Source organism: Colletotrichum abscissum (genome assembly GCF_030869225.1).
Source record: "Colletotrichum abscissum strain IMI 504890 chromosome Unknown Scaffold_3.1, whole genome shotgun sequence".
Classification (NCBI taxonomy): domain Eukaryota; kingdom Fungi; phylum Ascomycota; class Sordariomycetes; order Glomerellales; family Glomerellaceae; genus Colletotrichum; species Colletotrichum abscissum.
The window spans coordinates 193,423-213,063 of NW_026850209.1; the positions used below are offsets into that span (position 1 = coordinate 193,423).

General features: G+C 54.1%; 6 protein-coding genes across 6 annotated transcripts; 2 read left to right on the plus strand and 4 right to left on the minus strand.

Moving 5' to 3' along the window:
• Positions 1-223: 223 nt before the first annotated feature.
• Positions 224-4,577, plus strand: CABS01_01425 (uncharacterized protein; the record flags this gene model as incomplete). Its single annotated transcript, XM_060534805.1, has 6 exons — positions 224-357; positions 424-612; positions 666-2,772; positions 2,815-3,044; positions 3,457-3,613; positions 3,777-4,577. Coding segments are annotated over 6 exons (3,618 nt in total), but the record flags the coding sequence as incomplete, so codon positions are not given.
• An 888-nt stretch (positions 4,578-5,465) lies between these two features.
• On the minus strand, positions 5,466-7,167 carry CABS01_01426 (uncharacterized protein; the record flags this gene model as incomplete). Its single annotated transcript, XM_060534806.1, has 3 exons — positions 5,466-6,468; positions 6,528-6,891; positions 6,963-7,167. 3 exons carry the CDS (start codon positions 7,165-7,167, stop codon positions 5,466-5,468), a joined length of 1,572 nt encoding a protein of 523 aa, XP_060397995.1.
• Positions 7,168-7,933: 766 nt separating this feature from the next.
• CABS01_01427 (NADH:ubiquinone oxidoreductase 11.5kD subunit) lies at positions 7,934-8,404 on the minus strand (the record flags this gene model as incomplete). Its single annotated transcript, XM_060534807.1, has 3 exons — positions 7,934-8,080; positions 8,181-8,320; positions 8,377-8,404. 3 exons carry the CDS (start codon positions 8,402-8,404, stop codon positions 7,934-7,936), a joined length of 315 nt encoding a protein of 104 aa, XP_060397996.1.
• Positions 8,405-8,956: 552 nt separating this feature from the next.
• CABS01_01428 (secretory pathway protein Sec39) lies at positions 8,957-11,846 on the plus strand (the record flags this gene model as incomplete). The annotated part of the gene is made up of 3 exons (XM_060534808.1): positions 8,957-10,436; positions 10,487-10,643; positions 10,694-11,846. 3 exons carry the CDS (start codon positions 8,957-8,959, stop codon positions 11,844-11,846), a joined length of 2,790 nt encoding a protein of 929 aa, XP_060397997.1.
• Positions 11,847-13,569: 1,723 nt separating this feature from the next.
• CABS01_01429 (RNA recognition domain-containing protein) lies at positions 13,570-14,882 on the minus strand (the record flags this gene model as incomplete). The annotated part of the gene is made up of 4 exons (XM_060534809.1): positions 13,570-14,138; positions 14,201-14,556; positions 14,638-14,761; positions 14,831-14,882. 4 exons carry the CDS (start codon positions 14,880-14,882, stop codon positions 13,570-13,572), a joined length of 1,101 nt encoding a protein of 366 aa, XP_060397998.1.
• A 1,771-nt stretch (positions 14,883-16,653) lies between these two features.
• On the minus strand, positions 16,654-19,347 carry CABS01_01430 (uncharacterized protein; the record flags this gene model as incomplete). Its single annotated transcript, XM_060534810.1, has 4 exons — positions 16,654-16,916; positions 16,994-18,972; positions 19,024-19,115; positions 19,183-19,347. The coding sequence occupies 4 exons, from the start codon at positions 19,345-19,347 to the stop codon at positions 16,654-16,656; spliced, it is 2,499 nt and encodes an 832-aa protein (XP_060397999.1).
• Between the last annotated feature and the right edge of the window lie 294 nt (positions 19,348-19,641).

Sequence of the window (19,641 nt, forward strand, 5' to 3'; positions counted from 1 at the left end):
AAGTCTACCGGAACACGACCCTCAAAGACCTCCTCGATAATCGCGACTCGCCCTTTCGAGAGCTCTCGACGAGCTTGCAACCCCCTCCGTGCATTTCTCTCCTCCAGGACCCAACTACCTGTCCAAGGCCCTCCGCGGGCCCATTCCCCCGGTCGCCCAACATGAGTTCTTGTATGATGAAGCCCCTCTGTACCTGTGACGGTGGCCTGGAGCTGACCTAGGTGACACTCCAGTGAAGCAGTTCATCCGCAACGTTCGCGCCGCCAAGACCATCGCCGACGAACGAGCCGTTATTCAGAAAGAGAGCGCCTCCATCCGAGCAAGCTTCAGAGAAGAGAGCGGCGACCACAGCGTGAGGTGCGCAATGGATTATGACCCCGAAAGAAAACCCACCACGGATCGGGGCTGACGTTTAATCACTAGGCGGAACAATGTCGCCAAGCTCCTATACCTTTTTACCCTCGGTGAGAGAACACATTTTGGTCAGATCGAATGTCTGAAGCTGCTGGCCTCTCCACGATTTGCCGACAAGCGACTGGGACATCTCGCTACCAGCTTGCTGCTTGACGAAAACCAGGAGGTCTTGACGCTTGTGACAAACTCACTACAGAAGTAAGGCCCGGCAACACATCTTGGCCATTGACACCATAGCTGATATGGAATAGTGATCTCGCCCACTCGAATCAGTATGTCGTCGGTCTGGCCCTTTGCACCCTGGGTAACATCGCCTCCATTGAGATGTCGCGAGACCTGTTCCAGCAAGTCGAAGCCTGCGTCAACACATCGAACCCGTATATTCGAAGGAAGACGGCGCTCTGTGCCATGCGGATATGTCGCAAGGTCCCAGACTTGAAAGAGCACTTCGTCGACAAGGTCAGCAACCTGCTGGCCGACCGAAACCACGGCGTCCAGCTGTGTGGCTTGACCCTGGCAACCAGCTTCTGCGAGGCCGACGAAGAAGAAGATGCGGATGGTGATGAGGACATTGTCGAGAAGTTCAAAATCTTTGTACCGAACCTGGTCAAGACACTGAAGGCTCTCGCAACCTCTGGATATGCTCCCGAGCATGACGTCACAGGTATCAGCGATCCGTTTGTGCAAGTCAAGATCCTCCGCTTCTTGAGGGCCTTGGCTACGGGCGACGCACATGTCAGTGAGCAGATCAACGATATTCTGGCACAGGTTGCGACAAATACGGACTCCTCCAAGAACGTCGGAAACTCCATCTTGTATGAGGCCGTCCTCACGATCCTCGATATCGAGGCGGATTCTGGTCTTCGCGTACTCGGTGTCAATATTCTGGGCAAGTTCCTGTCCAACCGTGATAACAACATCCGTTACGTTGCGCTCAACACTCTTATCAAGGTGGTCGCCATCGAGCCAAACGCTGTCCAGAGACATCGCAACACCATTTTGGAGTGCTTGAGAGACCCGGATATCAGCATCAGGAGGCGAGCGCTCGAACTCAGCTTTACGCTCATCAACGAGAGCAACGTGCGGGTCCTCATTCGGGAGTTGCTTGCATTCTTGGAGGTCGCCGACAATGAGTTCAAGCCTACCATGACCAGTCAAATAGGCATTGCTGCCGACAAATTTGCACCGAACAAGCGCTGGCACGTCGACACAATGTTGCGAGTGTTGACGCTCGCCGGCAATTATGTTAAGGAGCCTATCATGTCATCATTTATCCGACTGGTGGCCACTACCCCTGAACTGCAGACCTACGCCGTTCAGAAGCTTTATATCAACTTGAAGAAGGATATTACGCAGGAGAGTCTTACACAAGCTGGAGCGTGGTGTATCGGCGAGTACGGCGATGCCCTATTGAGAGGTGGGCAATATGAAGAGGAAGAACTGGTTCGTGAGGTTAAGCAGCACGAACTCATCGACTTGTTCACGACTATCCTCAACAGCAACCACGCAACCCAAGTTTCGACCGAGTACATCGTGACGGCGCTCGTTAAGCTCACGACGAGATTGTCGGATCCTGCGCAACTGGATCGCATCCGCCGGCTGCTTGAAGTCCACCAGACAAGTTTGGATGTTGAGGTTCAGCAAAGAGCTGTTGAGTACACCAACTTGTTCTCGTACGACCAAATCCGCTCTGGCGTTCTTGAGAAGATGCCGCCTCCTCAAATCAAGGAGGAATCCCGCGTACTGGGCGCGGCGACCACCACAAAGAAGGCCAAGGCCGCCAACAGGAAATCGAGGGTCGTCAAGCCAACCGAGCAGGATCTCCTATTCGACCTTATGGACACCCCTCCAACAACTACTCCTGCCGCCGGTGGCGCCTCTAACACCGACCTTCTCGCCGACATTCTGGGCGGTACCTCATCGCCCCCTACATCGACATCTCCTGGCCCGCAACAATCCCAGGCAGCCTCTATCATGGACCTCTTCTCCCAAGGTCCTGCCCAGCCCGTGGGCTCTCCTGTACCAGTTATGGGTGGCTCGAACATGGACCTGATGTCTTCCATGTCCGCCGTGGCAACCCCTCCGCCCCAGGCGCAGGCCGCCCCGCAGGCACCCGCAGGCCTTCCTGTCTACGACAACAATGGTCTCAACGTTAGCTTCCAGATCCAGCGCAATGCCGAGGGTCTTGTTCAGGTTATCGGTCGCTTCAGAAACTCAGGCCCCGGTCCTTTGTCGAACGTGGGATTACAAGCAGCTGTTCCCAAGACGCAGAAGCTGCAGCTCATGGCCATTTCGAGCACGGATGTTGGTCCTGGCGCCGAAGCCACCCAGAGAATGATTGTGTCTGGAGCCAAGGGAGTATGTTTCTTCCCCCTCTTTGCTTTTGTACTTTTTTATCAGATTGCTAACTTTCTCGCAGCCGCTGCGACTGCGTCTGAGGATTGGGTACGGGCATTCGTCTGCCGGAGAAGTGATGGACCAGGTGAACTGGACCGAGCCGTCCTGATTTGGCGCATGTTCTCTTCGGGCGGTGGCGTGGACTTGTATGCTTACGATGACAAGGCAAGCGTATTGAAAAATAGAAAGATCTGCGAGGATGAAAGATTGGGGGCAATTAAAAGCACACCGTCGTTGAAACCACCTGCTTCTTACTGAATTTGACCCGTGATGACATAACATATATAGCTCTGGTGTTGACGTAGCAATTTCTACCTATGCGTCGTTGTCGTTGTGTTGTAGTGCTTGGCCAAGTGCGGGACAATGGAATGTACACACTTCACCAAGCTCACCGACCTCGGTGCAGGCATCCACCCATCCATCCATCCATCCCACCTACCTCTGATAGCGGGGCCAACATCAATTCCAGAAATCAGATGTATCAACCGCGTACAAGCTTCCTCGCCATCAAACATAGTCGTTTCCTCATTCGCCCTCCTCAAGCTCGTGCATATACCTACACTTTTCAAAATATGGGCAAGGAGGTGGGGGAAACGTCGACGTCGCATACCGAGCGCACGGCGGCTCAACCCCGGGATTCTGTAGGAAGCCGCCCACCTCCAAGCTGTCATGCTGTCAGCAGTACTTATGTGCTCATGAAGAAAGACAGACATTGCACAGCGTTACACTTGTCAGAGTCAATGCCGTAAACGAAGAAATCCGTCTCTTCCGGCTTGGGGTAAAGGAGGGATCGAGGATTGAGGTACGTTCGGCATCCACAATTTCCTGCCGCCTTCAAAGGATGAGGTTTACATACGCGACTTACATTGCGCGGAAATGTCCCCGCCTCTGGCCGTGGCTCCCGGTTTACCTCTCACTTGGCCAGGCTCTTGATCCGATGTGACTTACTCATTGCGGGAAAACAGTTCCTCCCAGGCCAATGGCTGGACACCTACGTCCCCGGCGTGCCCAAGGCAGGGGGCTTCACCCTCACCAGTCCGCCGTCCAAGGCCGTCCTACCAAGATCCGCGTACCTCGAGCTCGCGGTGCAAAAGTCGCCGACGAACCCGGCCGCCGCTTGGCTCTGGGAACAACCTGTCGACGACGAGAATGAAGACCTCTCCCAGGTAGAGAAGAAACCAGAGATTCAGGTCCGCGTCGGCGGGTCCTTTGTCTGGCCGCCCCCGGGAATTGCTGACTTGGCCTCCCTGCGGCGAATCGTCTTCATTGCAGGCGGCGTCGGTGTGAATCCGCTGATGAGTATCGTGAGTCACCTGGCTGAAGGGGTTGAAGGGAAGGGCGGCTGCCCGTACGATGTCCAGTTCATGTACTCGACAAAGGTGCCGTCGTCGGCGTCGCCGCCAGAAGAGTCTGGCGAGGACAACCTCCTCGATTCCGAAAAGATCCTCTTCATGGAGCGGCTGGCGGCTATTTTCGGCCGGGAAAAAGTCCGTGGCCAGATGAGGTTGTTCCTCACCGGCCTCGGTCCCGGGATCGCATCCGGTGAGCCCGTTCTACATTGCAACGAGATGGACGTCCCGTTCAAGAGGCGCCGTATGGGCCTCGAAGACGTGGCGGAAGCCTTGGGGCCCGAAGCGGAACGCGGTGATGCATTGGTGTACGTCTGCGGGATCCCGTCCATGACTGATGAGTTGGTCGAGAGCCTCACATCGAAGAGCGGGTTGAATCTCAGACCTGAACGGGTTCTGTGTGAGAAGTGGTGGTGATGTAGAGCCTTCGAGAGTTGTCGACACCTTACGAGATTGGTTTGTTCCTCCTCAGGCCTAAATGATAAGGTATAGCTCTGAGGAGTGTACAGGTTCTACTTGTGATGTGTGAAATCGGAATTCTTGTGCAAATGTTTTGGGCAAACCAGTGCAAATACACTGCTCATAGAGGACCTTGGAGTAACTGATAAGCAGAGGGGAAAGTGACAACGACTTTCTGCAGTGTTTGATTTGAGCGTGTTTAGATTTCACGAAGGAAGTCGCTGGTTTCCGTCTTCGTCAACGCCACTGATAAGGTCGCATGGTCTTTCCTCCGGCCAGGCTCGTCGACATCTATTAAAATCAGAAGCAGCATTCTACCTCAATTGAAGATTTATAACGCAATAATCCTGTTTAAACACTTCTGCGTTAGTGGCAACGTATTCAATAATGTTTACCTTGTGACAGACGCATAGTAGCTAGGATAAGACTATTCAATGTCTATGTATATCTGTCTCATCAAGTCAGCATCAAGAAGCCCCTAAACTATATAGAACAAAATAATATCACCATTACATCGATCCTTAGAGCTTGTTTTCCGGTGAGTTATCGCATTTTCCAATGCACCAATAACGGTTCACTTCCGTTTCGGTTCCTTGTTCAGCAAAGCTGTGAATTTCCGTCTACTGAACATAGTGATGTGAGCCTCTCAGTTTTCATGGCTAGGAGCTTCCAACATGTCTTAGAAACATACAGGCCTCTTCTGAATATGATCAGTGAATTGGCCACTGAAGTGCTCCGTTCCTTTCAGCAAACTCGTGCCTATGATCAAAATAGTCCTACAGATAACCCGAATTTGTCTTCTTGAACCCGGAAGTCTCATTGGTCTTCATTCCTCCCTCGAACACTTCACTTGTTGAGATTCAATCTGCCATGCCTGCGACGCAAAGGCGATGGACTCCGCTTGAGCCATTCTCCTTCCGAGACGCTCACGTTGTCAAAGTTATCGACAGTTGACGCCATGCCGGGGTTAGAACCGAGGCGCCTGGGATCTCGAATGGAATAGTCTGAGAAACTCAGACTGCCGATAGACGAACCTCGCAGCCTCATGGCGCTCGCACGCGCTGCTGCAATATAATCTTGCCTCCCAACCCTGTTAAATACCTCCAAGCCACCCGTAGAAGGAGGGCTCATGTCATAGTCGGATGAAGACGCTGGAAGTCCTAGGGGCGGAGATGGGAGAGGACGGCGAGGATGTATCTTAGGGAGCTCTTGAGATAGAGAGGGCAGCGTCACCTGTCTGGCAACTCCAAGCTCAATCTCGTCACAACCACTCGACTCGTCAATGTACGGTAAGAGCGATGGTGTGACTGAAGGTGCCCTCGTCGATTCTAGTGACTGCCTGCTGATCGATGGTTCAAAGTCAGGAAGCATTGGCAGAGGTCGAAGAGGGTCTGACACCTTCCGAATCTCTCGCGCTAGCTTGCTGGGTTGAGGCATCCTGGTCGTTTTCAGGGCCGGAGGAGCGAGCTTGGGTGGTGTTTCAAGGTAGAAGTCTCTCTCGGCAGGCGAATTCTGCCTCTCTCTAATCTTGTTCCGACCTTTGTTACTGTCCTCAAAGACTAGACCGTCAAGGGATTCGAGGCCAAATGGTCTCGGGTGGGTTCGAATATAGCTTCCAGTCTCATTGTGGTTTGGCGTCTTTGGTCTGTCAGGCAAATGTCCACTCTGTGCATCCGAGGCCATCAGTTCCTCATAATGCGCTTCTGAGACCAAGTTCAGCGCCTTCAAGTTTCCCCAAGTGCGGTAGAAGAAGCGGAAAGCGGCGAATGGAGAGTCAACAGGGTCGATAAGGGCCCAGTCGTAGAATGTGAGATCTTGAGGTAACTCCACGAGGCCGCCGGTTGGTGATCTATGTCATGGATCAATTTAGTCGAAGTGTTGGAGTGGATTATGAAAAGGAAATCTTACGTGATCCCGTATTGATCTTGACTGCGAAAGTCATCAAGTTGAGGCGCCCTCCTCCTTCGTCCGTAGGATCGGAAAATCTGAAGGTCGATGAGGCCGCCATCCATGGCAGCGGAGGTCTCGGAGCGCGGTGTGAAGTGAAAGAAACGTTTCTCAATGCCTTCACGCTTATAAGTGACGCCGCACTCTCGATAATGCCACTTGGTATCGGGCTCGTACAGAGCATGACTAACGATCTGGCTCTGGGTGGCTTGCGACTTGATACCCCAAGAAACTACTTGACGACCGTTCATGGTCATTCTGAAGTACAGGAATTTGCTATCCGTGTGAGGTTTGTTGATTGAGTATCTCAAGTGGAACTGGGATCCTGTATAACCTACGTCAATTCTGGCCAATTGGTGTAATGCGCTGAGGAAGCAAGCTAAAGTGGTGACAGACCTGGCGACGAGGGAATGTAGACGGATGTCGTCGGTCTGCACTTCTCTGGCGTTGACGTGAAGCTGGAAGCCGTGGTCGACATCGGGCTTGCTGCATGATGACCCCGAAGTCGGACAGAGGAGGACTCGGGGTGAGGGAGCTCGGGCAACCCCTCCATGTTGGGACCGGGCACGATCGAGACGTCGATGCCCCTGAAGCTAGGCATTGTGTCTGTGTTGCTGACGATTGGTTATGCTTGGGCGAACGAGTTCGACGAGGTCTCCCATGGAACTAGCCAAGTTTGCAGAACAACACTTGAGGGAAAGGAAGGGAATGGTGATTAGTGGTAGCTATGAGGGTAGTCGAGGGGACGTGGAAGCAGTAGTTTGATCGGGTTGGTATTTTGGGAATATACGCCTGGAAACTGGTAGGTGAGGTAGGAGTGAAGCGTATTGAAAGTTTGGACTGAGTGCGAATCGTCGACTGCGTCGGTTTTTCTTCAGGGCAGGTGCGGCTCCTGGTGAATTGTAGTCTGCACCTTCCCTCAGTACGTATACAAGCTACCTTGCTCTGGCCGCCTGCTCCTGCCGCCGTTCTTCGCAAATTTTGCCGATAAGGTTAAGCTCCATACTTAGGTACGTTGGCGATTGCTTCCCTTTCGTTTACCTACATACGCAGACTTCTCAGATGGCGTATGGGAAGCCCACCGCTTTGAGGTTAGTAACAACATAACACCGCCACAACCACCACAACCATACATATGTTCGGTGACTCCTCAACGCATTCAAATCTTCTAATGCAGGAGATGTGTCTCGTCTCAGGTGAGACTGGCACCTCTTTAGATCCCCGAACAGCACGCAAGCGATCCACCTCCATGCACTGAAAAGAAAACTAGTGTTGATCATTTGGTGCTTGCAAAAGCTACCTATTCGGTTCGCGCCATGTACATGTTTGTCTCGCCCCTCTCGAGCCCGGCTCTAACTTTATCTCGTTCAACTCGACCCCGTTACGACCTTCGTGTCGTCCTCCTTGCCGAGTAGCCCTAGGTTGCGTATTTGCCCCGCGCTCGGTGCGTTGTCTCGTGCACTGGCAGACTCAGCCTTTCGGTAGGCAGCCTGGAGCGCTCTCGTTCTCGCAGCCTATATGTGTTCGTGTCACTGGTTAGTGATCGGTCCTCTGGTGATAGGTATGCCGGGGTTGAGGGTTCGAGGGATTGAGGGATCGAGGGGTCTGACAGACCTCCTTCTTGTGGTGCAGGCACTCGTAGTAGTCCTCCAGAGCCAATCCGCACTTCTTCTTCTCTGAGTGATCCTCGCCGTTGGTGTTGACGACATAGCAGCCAAGAAGCTCCTGCCAGTAGGGGAAGCACCGCGATGGGCCTAGCCGGCGTCACAGAATCAGTACGGCATCAATGGCGACGGGAATGGGCAATTACCTCCGTGAAGTCCGTATCCAGAGGCCATTGTGGATATACAAGCGCCGATTGGTGGGTTGGTGAAGCTTCAAGTCGTCGGGTACTGTCGTGGAGACGCAATCGCGAAGTCGAAAGTCTGGAAGGTGGTTGTGCCAATGGAAGAGTCCGCGGCTGTCTGGCAAATATTGTCCTATCAGAAGGTACTTGATTCCAATAGCACTTCCGCCGGGACTGTGAGTTCTCGGGGCTAGCGCGCGTCTATTCCTCCCTGGATTGACCCGCTTGCTTGCCAATCAGAGCACCTGGCACTCAATCCACTCAGCACCTCAGGCAAGGTACCTTCTTTGGTATCTGATGACGAAAGCTAAGTGCATGCACCCCAAGTCCCCAACTGAACACGCTTCGGGGAGTTGGACCTTGATGCCCGTGCCTGTGCCCACTTGCACTTGTGCTTGCACCTGTCGACTTGTCCAGCGCTCCGATATACCGACATCGGTTCGCGATAGCTCCTCTGACCAGCTGAGTCCAGCGCTTCATGGTCAGCTCGCAGTAAAAGTTCCCGACAACACACTAGACTGGATATGCCTCGGACCCTTGCAGAATGAGCCTCGTCCTGTCCCCGCCGAAGCTTGTGCTTTTGGCTGTCCACTTAGCCATCCACGCCGATATTGAAAGCCTGGCCTTTCTTGCCTCTCGACATGCTACTGTCCTACGCAAGGACCTCGTTCTGCGCGTCCTCTTGACCTATCTGCCCGAGACAGTTAGTTCTAGCGATTACCTTTCCTTTTTGGAGGAGCTTTCGACTGGCGAATTCATCGACCGCGAAGCTGAGAACATCGACCACTCTATCGTCGAGAACTTGTCGGACGAAGACGCTGCGAGAAAGGTTCGCAAACTCCACTTGCTACCGTTAGCTAGGAAGGATATCACGGTCGAAACCGACGACGATCCATTGACTTTATTCCTCCTCCACCGAGCACACCGTGTCGACGAAGAGGCCGGCCTGCTCAACCAGCTTCCCGAATTACTTGGCCCTTTTATACAATATGCTCCAGGTATCCGGGTCTGGATGGTCTCAACCTTGTTGCCACTGCTAAGGAGGAATTACGAATACTACCCGACGGAAAGCGTGCCCTATACGTTGGCCGAGTTTCAGAGTCTCCCAGATGGCGCCGCCGTTGATGCTCTTTTGTCCCAGACGGGCGCGCAGCCAAAGGATTATAATTTGATCGGGAGAGATCTCAGAGGCATGCTTGTGCCCTGGTTGCATGACGACGCGCGGTGGAAACCCTTAGACAAGACTGAATCGACAGAGGAGGGCATTTACAGTGCGGGATGGGAACGTTTCCTCGAATGGCTTCTTTCCAAGAGCTCGAGCTCCTGGAGAGTGGCTGTTGCTGCCGTTGAGCAATGGGGAGGTGCTGTAGACGTAGATCTGGGAGAGCATGATGTTGTGTGGCTCAGTGAGCAGCAACAGCAGCATCTCGATCGCCGCTATGCACGAGGAATCATGGCGTGCGCTTATCTGGTACCAGAGGCCAGCGTAGAAGCGCTCGAAGGAGCACACCAAATGTTGAGGAAGGTCATGGACCTGCTAGGTCAGGATGATATGATGTCACTTCGCGAGGGTACAGATACGTTATCTGCTGTTGCGTATCTGGAAGGTGATGGGATCCTGAACCACAAGAACACTGCCTTTATGCGAGACGACCTGCTCAAGGATTCGAACCCTCTCACCAAGCCGTCTCGAAAGTCAACACACCTTCTCCATGGCCTGATCCTCAGCGCATTCATACTGACGCAATGTGGACTACCTTGCACTATTAAGAGAGCTGGAGACTTGGCGTTCATCCAAGATGAAAGAGACCAGAAGGCCGAGGTGATTCAGCTGATACATACATTAGCAGAGAACGCTCCTAAGAACGACGAAACATATTGGGTCAAGAGACGAAAGGAAGTTCTCTGGCTCCGAGACTGGGGCATTGCCCCCACGCCAGAGGGCAAGGTGATGGGAATATTCGCCAAGGTCAAGCCGGAAGTTATCGAGACTGAGATCTTGAGAGCACTCCTGTCCAGTACACGTATGTGTACCATACACAATCCATGACTCTACTTTACTAACCATGGCCAGGATATTCGCTCGCAAGGTCCCTATACGAGGACGCCACCGACAAGCCGCTGTCGCCGCAAATAGTGCAGGAGACCGTCGTAGCTGCTGCGCTCAACGCGTACGACAATGCGTCGAACCCAAGCCGCGCGAGGGGCGGCCTCAAGAAATGTGACGAGATGTGAGTAGGAAAACCCATATCACGACGGACTCCCGCTAATAATTTCACAGTATCAATGCCTTCCCTCAAACGATTCACAAGTCCGTCCCTGAGCGGCGCCGTATCGACTCCTTGCTGAAAGCAACGCATGCCCTCAGCGAATACCGGCTGGTCCTGAGGCAAGGCGAACCCTTCAGTCCCATCGTGTTGCGTGTTCACTCAGATCCCGTTTCCATCATTGGTAAGGTTCTAGAGCAGAACCCGAAGAGCTACACTCGCATTCATGACCTCTTGGACGTGGGCACCAACATGGTTCGCGCCGGACTCGTGGACCGCAATAACAAGGTCGCCGCAGCTACAGCTCAAGCCGAAGAGAATGGGCAGCAAATCGATGCTGCGACACAACGCATCACAGCCATGTGTATCGAAGCAGCCTTGAAAGAAGACGACTTTGAGACGGCGTACTCATATATCGTCAACCGGCTCAGCGGCGGAGTGGACGCATCAATGGGTTCCACGGTAAAAGTCGACGACGACTGGTCCTGGAGGGCTGCTCTGCAGGCCGGGCAGTACATCAGGAGTGCCCGAACAGTACGCCCGACACACCTGGGCAACGCCAGCGGGAATCCCGACATCAGGCACCTAGAACAGCGCATCGACTGCCTCGCCACGGCCCTGAGGATTGCGCCTCCCTCGCAGCTACAGGAGATCCTCAAAACCTTCCGCCGCTGCGAGGAGCAGCTTGACTCAGCCATCAAGGAAGACGCTGCTCGCGAAGAGGACCTGGGCACTGCCGAGCACTCTGTCATGCCCGGCGGCTTCGACGCAGCCCCCGCGGCGGTGCGATCTCACCGGTCGTCAGGCGAACGGCAGGCCCACCCATCAGCCGCGGTTGCGAGCAAGGCCGGAGATGACGCCCCCATGTCGCTGTTCGACCTCTCGCGTGCAACGGCCCGCGCGGCGACTCGCAACTTCACTGCGCTCTCGACTCTACAGCAATCTGCCGGTGGTGGCGCCGCTGCTGCCGCCGCTGCGGCTCCTGCGCCGGGTTCATCAGGCTCGGCGCCTGACGGCGAATGGGATGGGCATGATGACCACCCCAGGGCGAGGAAGCGCGATCAGTTACGCGAGGCGGCCATGGGCACGTTAACGTCAGGCGTTGGCTGGCTTATTGGTGCGCCTGCGCCTGCGCCCAACCAGTCACAGGCACCAAGAAACGACTGAGGCTGAGTACCCGAGTTGAAGATCATGTGTTCGCAGCAGTAGTCACGACTAAATGATGAATGATTCCCCAAACTTCTGGACGACTGGTGGAGCGCCATGGACTGTACAGTTCCTTTTGATGACTTTGTGTTATATTATGTACCAAGCTATGATATTGCCTATCTGGTTTGTGCTGTTAATTACCATTCGGGTGCAAGTTGTGTAGCAATTATTCTTCCCAGCGGGATGACGTGAAAGACCGGGCAACCCCTTGGGAGTTCCATATTAATAGAGAGGTGAGAGACTCTCAACGATTTGCCTGGTCCAAGTAAATTATGCTCGTGCCTCTTACGTTCGACGTTGAACGCTATTTTGACGCAGATGACGAAGGCCTCGGATCTCTGTTCGCCGCAGGCTGTCAGATACAGCAGACCTCATCAAAGGTTGAGCCACGATGCGTTTGAGCAACTTCTTTGCGGCAGTAGGGAAAGCCCTGTCAGAAGCCGTGTGGGAAATGGAGAAAATATTTCCAAACCAACACGCGAAAGGCAAACCCCGCGCCGTGACTGAGACAGCAGACAACTAGATGGGGTAGGCCTAAAAGTTGGGCTGCACCGCGCGTTGGGACTTAGGCTGGTCGCCCGCGAAAAATCGGAAAAGCTGGCGGAAAAAGGAAGTAGAGTAAGTGGCGAAGCAAACGTGGGAGATGGACGCCAAGGCTATGTCAGGCATCCACATTCCAAGCGGAACGAATTTTCACTGTGAAAGCGATGTGTTTGCTAAAGCGTCAGTTTAGTTCAGTGCATTTGGGGGGAGATACCTTTGAAACAAGTTTTGTGCTTTGTTATCACATATGCCATGTGACGCTCTAAACACGGCCAAGAAGCGCTGGAGGTGGGTGATCAGAATAACGCGGCGAAGCAAGGGCCACGACTTCGTTGAATCCCGTACCACTGATTTGTGCTGACATGACGATGAAATGAACAATAGAGGGTGTGGATGGCGGGAAAAGAGGCGTTTCATTTACGATATGAGGGTTGAATTTGAATAGTGGCGTTCAGGCGGCACAGTTACGTTTTAGTTGAATTAAGGGACGTGGTTGTCATTCATGTTGCATTGCTGGTCAACATCTTATCATGCTGAAAATTGCATCGAAAGAGCCATGTCGGATTTGCGAAGCCGTCTCAAACTCGACTGAACCCCGATGTGGGACGCGATAGATAATGGTACAAGGTGGAAAGTGCTGCGTAGAAACAATCGTGGACCGCCGCAGGCCCACGATGTGGTGTAACGAAAGTGCTGGTCCACGAGGGGGAAGTGACTGTCACTCTGGCCAAAGCCTGTCGATGCCTGCCGTTTTTTTGCCGTGTTGATTGTTTGCCATAGCTACCATAGAGACCGCCAAACATTCGTCGACTGCAGAGACCGAGTTAAGAAACAGCACCCAAATAAAAGGCAGCTGGTTCTCGCCTACAGTCATTGTTACCGAGAAACCGAGGTTAAGAAGCCGTGAACCACGCAGGCCGAAAAATCCCCATTTTGTGATCCATCCCATACTAGTTGTAGTGCACAAGAACTTCATGAGACGCAAATTTTGGGATATCCGCCGTAATCGATCGAACTAGGAAAGAGGAAAGGGATGATCCGTCAGTCGCCATCAAACCGGGCGTATTGACGACTCCGGAAGAGAGCGTTAAGAAATTAGCGAGAGCCTAGACACGTTAGCGTTGAGACCACAGCGAATTCACTGGGGTTGGGATTTCCAACCTCCATAGGCCTCACGACCCTCGGAGCGGGCAGGGGCGTCAGCGTAAGCCGCACCTCCGGCGGGAGCATCGCGAGGAGGACGGTCACGGCTGCTGCTGTAGGTATCATCACCACCGCGCTCGCGTCTCTCGTAGCCGGCAGCACCACCGCCGCGGCGGTCATCGCCACCACGAGCATAGCGGTCGCCACGGTCCTCACGTCCGCCACCGCCGCCGCCGTAGCGATCGACACGGCCACTGCTGCTGTAAGTATCGTCACCACCACGCTCGCGTCTCTCGTAGCCGCCGGAGCCACCAGCGCCGCCCCGATCCTCACGGTAGCTGCGGTCGTAGCCACGGTCCTCACGGTAGCCACGGTCGTAGCCACCGCCACCGCCGCGGTCTTCGTAGCCTCCACGGCGCTCGTATCCGCGGTAGCGGTAGGGGTCATCACGGCCACCTCCGTAGCCACCACCTCCATAGCCGCCACCGCCGTAACCTCCGCGACGACGGTCGTCGTAACGGTCGTTGAATCGGCCTCCACGGCCACCTCCGCCGCCACCGCCCTCTGTTGAACGTCGCATTAGTGACTCATCCTAAAGTGATCGTGTTGACAGAGCAGATGCTTACCACGCTTGGGGGGGCCGAAGTATTTGCCAGGGGTGGGAGTGCGAGGGCGAGCACGACGAGCCTTCTCGATGCTCAAGGTGCGTCCCTCAATCTGCTCTCCCTGCAGACCCTCCTTAGCGGCGTCGGCCTGGTCAGAAGTGACCATCTTGACGAAGCCAAATCCACGAGACTCCTTGGTGTGGGGGTCGCGCATGATCTGGCACTTCTCAACATCACCGTACTTCTCGAACATGCGAGTGACCTCCTGCTCGGTCAAACGGGGGTGGATGCCAGTGACGAAGAGGTTGGAGCCAGGGTTGATAGCGCCGTCATCGTCACGGTCGCCACCGCGGGAGCCAGTCTCATCCTTGGCGCCACTGGAAAGGAAAACAGTACGTGTCAGCAATCGAACATTGTTTGGACAAAAGCGGATTCATCGAAATTTTGTGTTTGCTTACCGGTCGCGGTCGCGGTCACCGTTGCCAGAGGGCGAAGCAGAGCGACGACGTCCAGAGTCTCCGTCATCACGCGCAGGGCGAGGGGAGGCGCTGCGGTTGTCGCGCTCGTAACGAGGAGCCTCGTCTGTGTCGCGTTTGTCTGTCAGCGCCTCGTCGTGCTTTGGGGGGCGGTCTGTATCGAGAAAGAACGAACCATCGTAGCGGTCGCCGTTGGCGGCCTCGTAATCCATAGCGGTGGAAGCCATAATGATCTAGTGAACAAACGAGTTGTTGTTCGTTGACAGTGTTTGATGTTGGTTGTGGGTAGAATTGGCCAACGACGCGAAAGCCGGTGACGCAGACTCTTCTGTTGCGGCGATTGGTCAGAAGGGAGGATGCGAAGCGGATCGGACCCAACAAGAAGGGGAACCTTGGGGAAGTAAGGAAGGGGATGCGTACGTGGGAGAGAGAAAAAAGAGACTGGACGAAGATAGGAATTTTTTTGGTACAATCGTCGATGTAGTAATTATACGACGAAAGACATCAATTGAGGAAGCGACGAGGCCTTGAGATGCCGATTGTGGGAGGGAGGGAAAGGTGAAGAAAGCGAGGTGAAGGAAGGGACGTTTGTGGTCGAGGCGCAGAGAGAGGTAGAGAGGGAGAGAAAGATGGTCCACGGGGTCAATGGGTGAGGTGTGCGTGTGTCGGGTGTATGGGCGCGCCTGCCTTGCCTGTCTTTGCAGCTAGGTAGTCAAAGCACTAAGCATCGCCTGTCTTACCTAAAGGTACTTACCTTAAGACCGTGATACCACTTTTCACAGCAGCAGCGGCAGGTACACCCCAGGACCGGTGAATGTACCTACCTTACCTAGCTTGTGACGGAAGTGGAAGGCGCAGGGTTGGTGCAGCCAGCACCTGAATGGTCAGCTTTCTGGGCGAATTCAAGACTGGAACATGAGCAAGGCGGACAAAATGCAGCTTTTGCAGCAGGCTACCAACGTTATGCAACCTATGTATGGTACTCTCAATGGCTCGACCATCTCTTCGCTGTCGGTGAGAAGGCAGGGCGAACGAAGGAATGGGCCAGAAGGAAACCGCACCCAATGCCTACTGCTGGACACCAGGATGGTGGGTGGTGATGGGTGGTGGGATACCTACCTACAAACAAGGCACGCACCTTTACCATCCGTGAATCGATTCCATGAGTTGATTGATTGATTGACTACCTGCCTGCCAGTGCCTGTGCTGGGGCAGGAATTGTGGATGTTCGGTGACAGGCACTTCCTGGACCGTGGGTGAGCACCAGCAGCAAGGAAAAAAACACAGCCAGTTGACTGCAATAGGTACGGTTACATCTCCCTGTCGCCAGTTGGCCAAAGCGCGGACCTTTTCTGAATTTTCAATCCAATGAGACTTCCCGCGCGAGCGATGACCATACCGACCCCATGCACAATGGGCATTTCTTGAATTGGATATTGACATGCATGTTACTTTATCACATTCAGATTTTCCGGGCCCATGGTCTGGTATTTTCTTTCATCCACCCATCGAGAAGCTATATTTGGCCAAGAAAGTTAATACTTGACTGCCGTGCTGTTTACCAAACTACCTCGCTACACTGCAGGTCCCTCGCCTAGCTGAGGTCCAAAAGTCTCAATATGGGGATAGGTGCCAATGAACAATATCTTGAATCCACAAAGGGGCATTTTGCCATGGCCACAACATGAGAGGGAGGTCCAGAGACTCTCAAACATTCTGAATCAAAGAACAAAGACAAGACGATCCCCTGACCGGCGCAATGTAGTGTCTGTCGTCTATTCGAAAATGTTTTTCATCTCGACTGCAATGACGGAGCATGTTGCAGCATATCGAATAATCGAGACTTGGGTAGATGCGTTTAGTCGTCAGTATACAGTATACTACGACTATGATGGTACGACCACCTTGCTAGATAGTCTTGATCGATAGTCTTGATCAAATGCCATGTTGAAATATGGAGAACGGCATCTAGAGCATTCATGCCAAAAGGCTCACGTCTTACAGATCCTCCATGACTACCTGCTGCTCTGCGCCCAGAACACCTCCGCTCACCATCTCAGCCTCCAGCGCCTTTCCGACATTCACCTCCGCAAACGATGCAGGCTCGTCCAAGAAGCTCAGTCCCTCGACAGCCTTGCCCCCGCAAGCTCTCTCCAGTGCCAGAAAGGCGAAATGGCCTCCAACGACCGGTCTAGCCATGAAGTGAGGGCCGGGCCAGCCACCAGTTCCTTCTGTTTCGTAGAGATCGGTGAAGGGTCGGTCTTTTGTCACATCATGGTCAGCAAACAACATGTCGTCCAAGGTAGGAAAAAGTGACAGGTTCAAGTCTCCGACTTACCTGTTGTGGTCTCATTGACCCATGTCGCGACGCTCTGGAGAATCTCCATCCGGGTCTTCTTGCTCGACACCGCAGCGGCGAAGAACTGCCAGTCACTCTTCGTGTAGAGGTGGCGACTGTCGAGCGGGAGCCCGTAGTGCTGCAATACGGCATGGTACCAGTTGCTCTGCATACTGTACACCTTATCCGGAACAAACGTCGCCTGCTTCTCGACGCCAATGGCCTTTTGGATCCACTGCGTCACTCGTCCTCCGAGGGTCGACTTCTTCTCCTCGGGCAAGTGGAAGCAGAGCAGCGAGTCCGCAAAGAGATTATAGATGGTCGTCCAAGAACCGTACCAGGTGTACGCCAGCTTGGCATGGGTGCCGTCTCTGGAGATGCCAAAGCCTTGCCACTGGTCAATATAGTCGGCTGCAATGTCCGCGTAGTACTTTGAATCGTCCGTCTTGCCAAGAATATTGGAGATCTCGGCCATCGCCTTGATTCCAATGATACCCTTGAGGGCCAGGTTCGTCTGGTTCGATAGCCATCCAGCAAAGTCGTCCGTGCAGAGTTGGTTGGCCGGGATCAGTGATTCGCGAACGAGATAACCCGTCCACTTCGTCCACAACTCGTAGGATCTGGACGCCCATTTCTCGGCCTCCTTTGTGCCCCTCATAGCAGCGACCTCCGAGCGACGGTCGATGCCAAAGGAGTCCATGGAAAGTCCCCATGGGCGAGCACTGCTGGTCTCTGCCTCGAGAGAGACATGGGAGTGCGCATGTTCGTTGATAGTTTGCAGGAACGCTGGCTGCGTGTCGTACTTGAAGGCGTTGACAAGTGCCAGTGCCATGATGAGCATGTTTCCGCACTCCTCAACAGGCATGTACTCATCATTCCCGTCAGGGTGTCCAGTCGCATTCGGGAAATGAGCACCCAGGTCATGCATGCTGTAATCATTCGGATACTGTCCGCTAAGCTGATGTTCAAGCAGAGGCTCCAACAGGTATGCCAGCCAACGAGGGTTCGTGTACAGGAAGAACGGGAACGCAGGGAAGATCACATCGACGGTCTGGAAGTTTCCGTTGGAAGAGATCTCCTTGAGGAAGAGGATCGGGTCATCGGGGGTTCCAGAGAATTGTGTTGCGCCGAGGACCTGGCGAGCTGACAGGGCGGCAATGTCCTGGTAATCTGATGACCCAGAAGCAAACGCATCAATGGCAAGCTGATTCGAGTAGTTCCCAGCCAGTAGGCTAGCCGCCGAAAAATCATCGTAGTGGTACTGGATCAGCTCGGCCGGGGTGGCAAAGTAAAAGGACCACAACGGGCGCATCTGCGTCAGTCCTCTTGCAGCGGCGAACTGGACCACGGGGTCTTGGACAAGAGCAAACGTGAATAGTACACTATCATCAGACGTCGACTCGATGCCCGTCTTGCCACTCAGGTGAAAGGTCTTGGAGAAAGCAAAGACGGGTTCCTCGTCCATGATCTTCCTGTACGAGGTATCGATCTCGTTCGTCAGAGAGCCCTTCGTCGCAAACTGTTGGCGAAGCTTCGCGGACGTGCCGGCTTGGTGGTAGACGTCGGCGGGGCCGGTAAAGTGCAGAGTACCCCATTCCGCGTGGTCGGCGAACTCGGTGAGCAGTTGCGGATACTGTCTACCAACTTGCCAGGTCTTTAGAGCAGCAGCGCTCTGCTTGTTCGAGGCCTTTGCCTTGCTCAGTTCCCAGACTATGCTGTTGTCCCTGTTGCCGCTGACCCACTCGCCATTGACATCGGTGTAGATGTTGATGTCGAAAGACCCTTCGGCGTGGACAGTCAGATACGCAGCAGGGATCGATTGTCGGAAGGTCGAGGTGGGCGTAATGGGCGAGAGAAAGGAGAGCACAACCTTGACCGGCGCGGCAGATCCGGGTGGAGGGGGGATCGAGTAGGTCAAGTTCGTCGTCGAGGCGTCAAAGGTTGCGCCTAGGTAGGACGGGACAGATACGTTGTAGTATCTGAAGGCATGTCAATTTACAATCACGAAGATAGGTAGCAGCCAAACCCACTTGGAAGATGGGGGCAATGAATCCTGGGGCCGTCCCAGCAATGGGTAAATGGTATTGGAGTCGGGCACCGAGGCCATTACCGAGAACCCGACCTGATGGGATTATCCCCAGTTAGCCAGACCACGCGCCTGGAGTGGACGGCAAGTCAAGAGAGCTTACGCTAGAGCCGGTCCAGAAGTAGGGCCAATGTTCCCACGGCGCATCGCGAGCATTGCCGAGCCAGGTACTCAGGTACGGGTTGCGAACAATTAGAGGAAGTACAGGAGGAGTCAATGTGGAAGCGCTGGCCGTCGCGGCGACCACTAGTAACGAGGATAAACGCATGATGGAATGAGCTTCCCGAGAACCAGCTCCGAGAACAAACGGATTCTTGGCGGGGTCAAGCAGTAGAGGAGGATGCGGTCAAGGAAGGCAGCGAGAGTACCAAAGTGAAGTAGGCAGGAAAGGTTGCGCCTCCTTGCGATGCAGGCTGTGAACTTCGCAAAGAGGGAGGATGGCGACAGTATTTGACACACAGGGGGAGCAGGTGAAGAAGTTGAGGAGAGGTCAGGAGAGAACGACTCAAGCAAGAAACGGCTTCGTCTTCTTCTTCCTCGGCTTTGTTTTACAAGTAGCTCC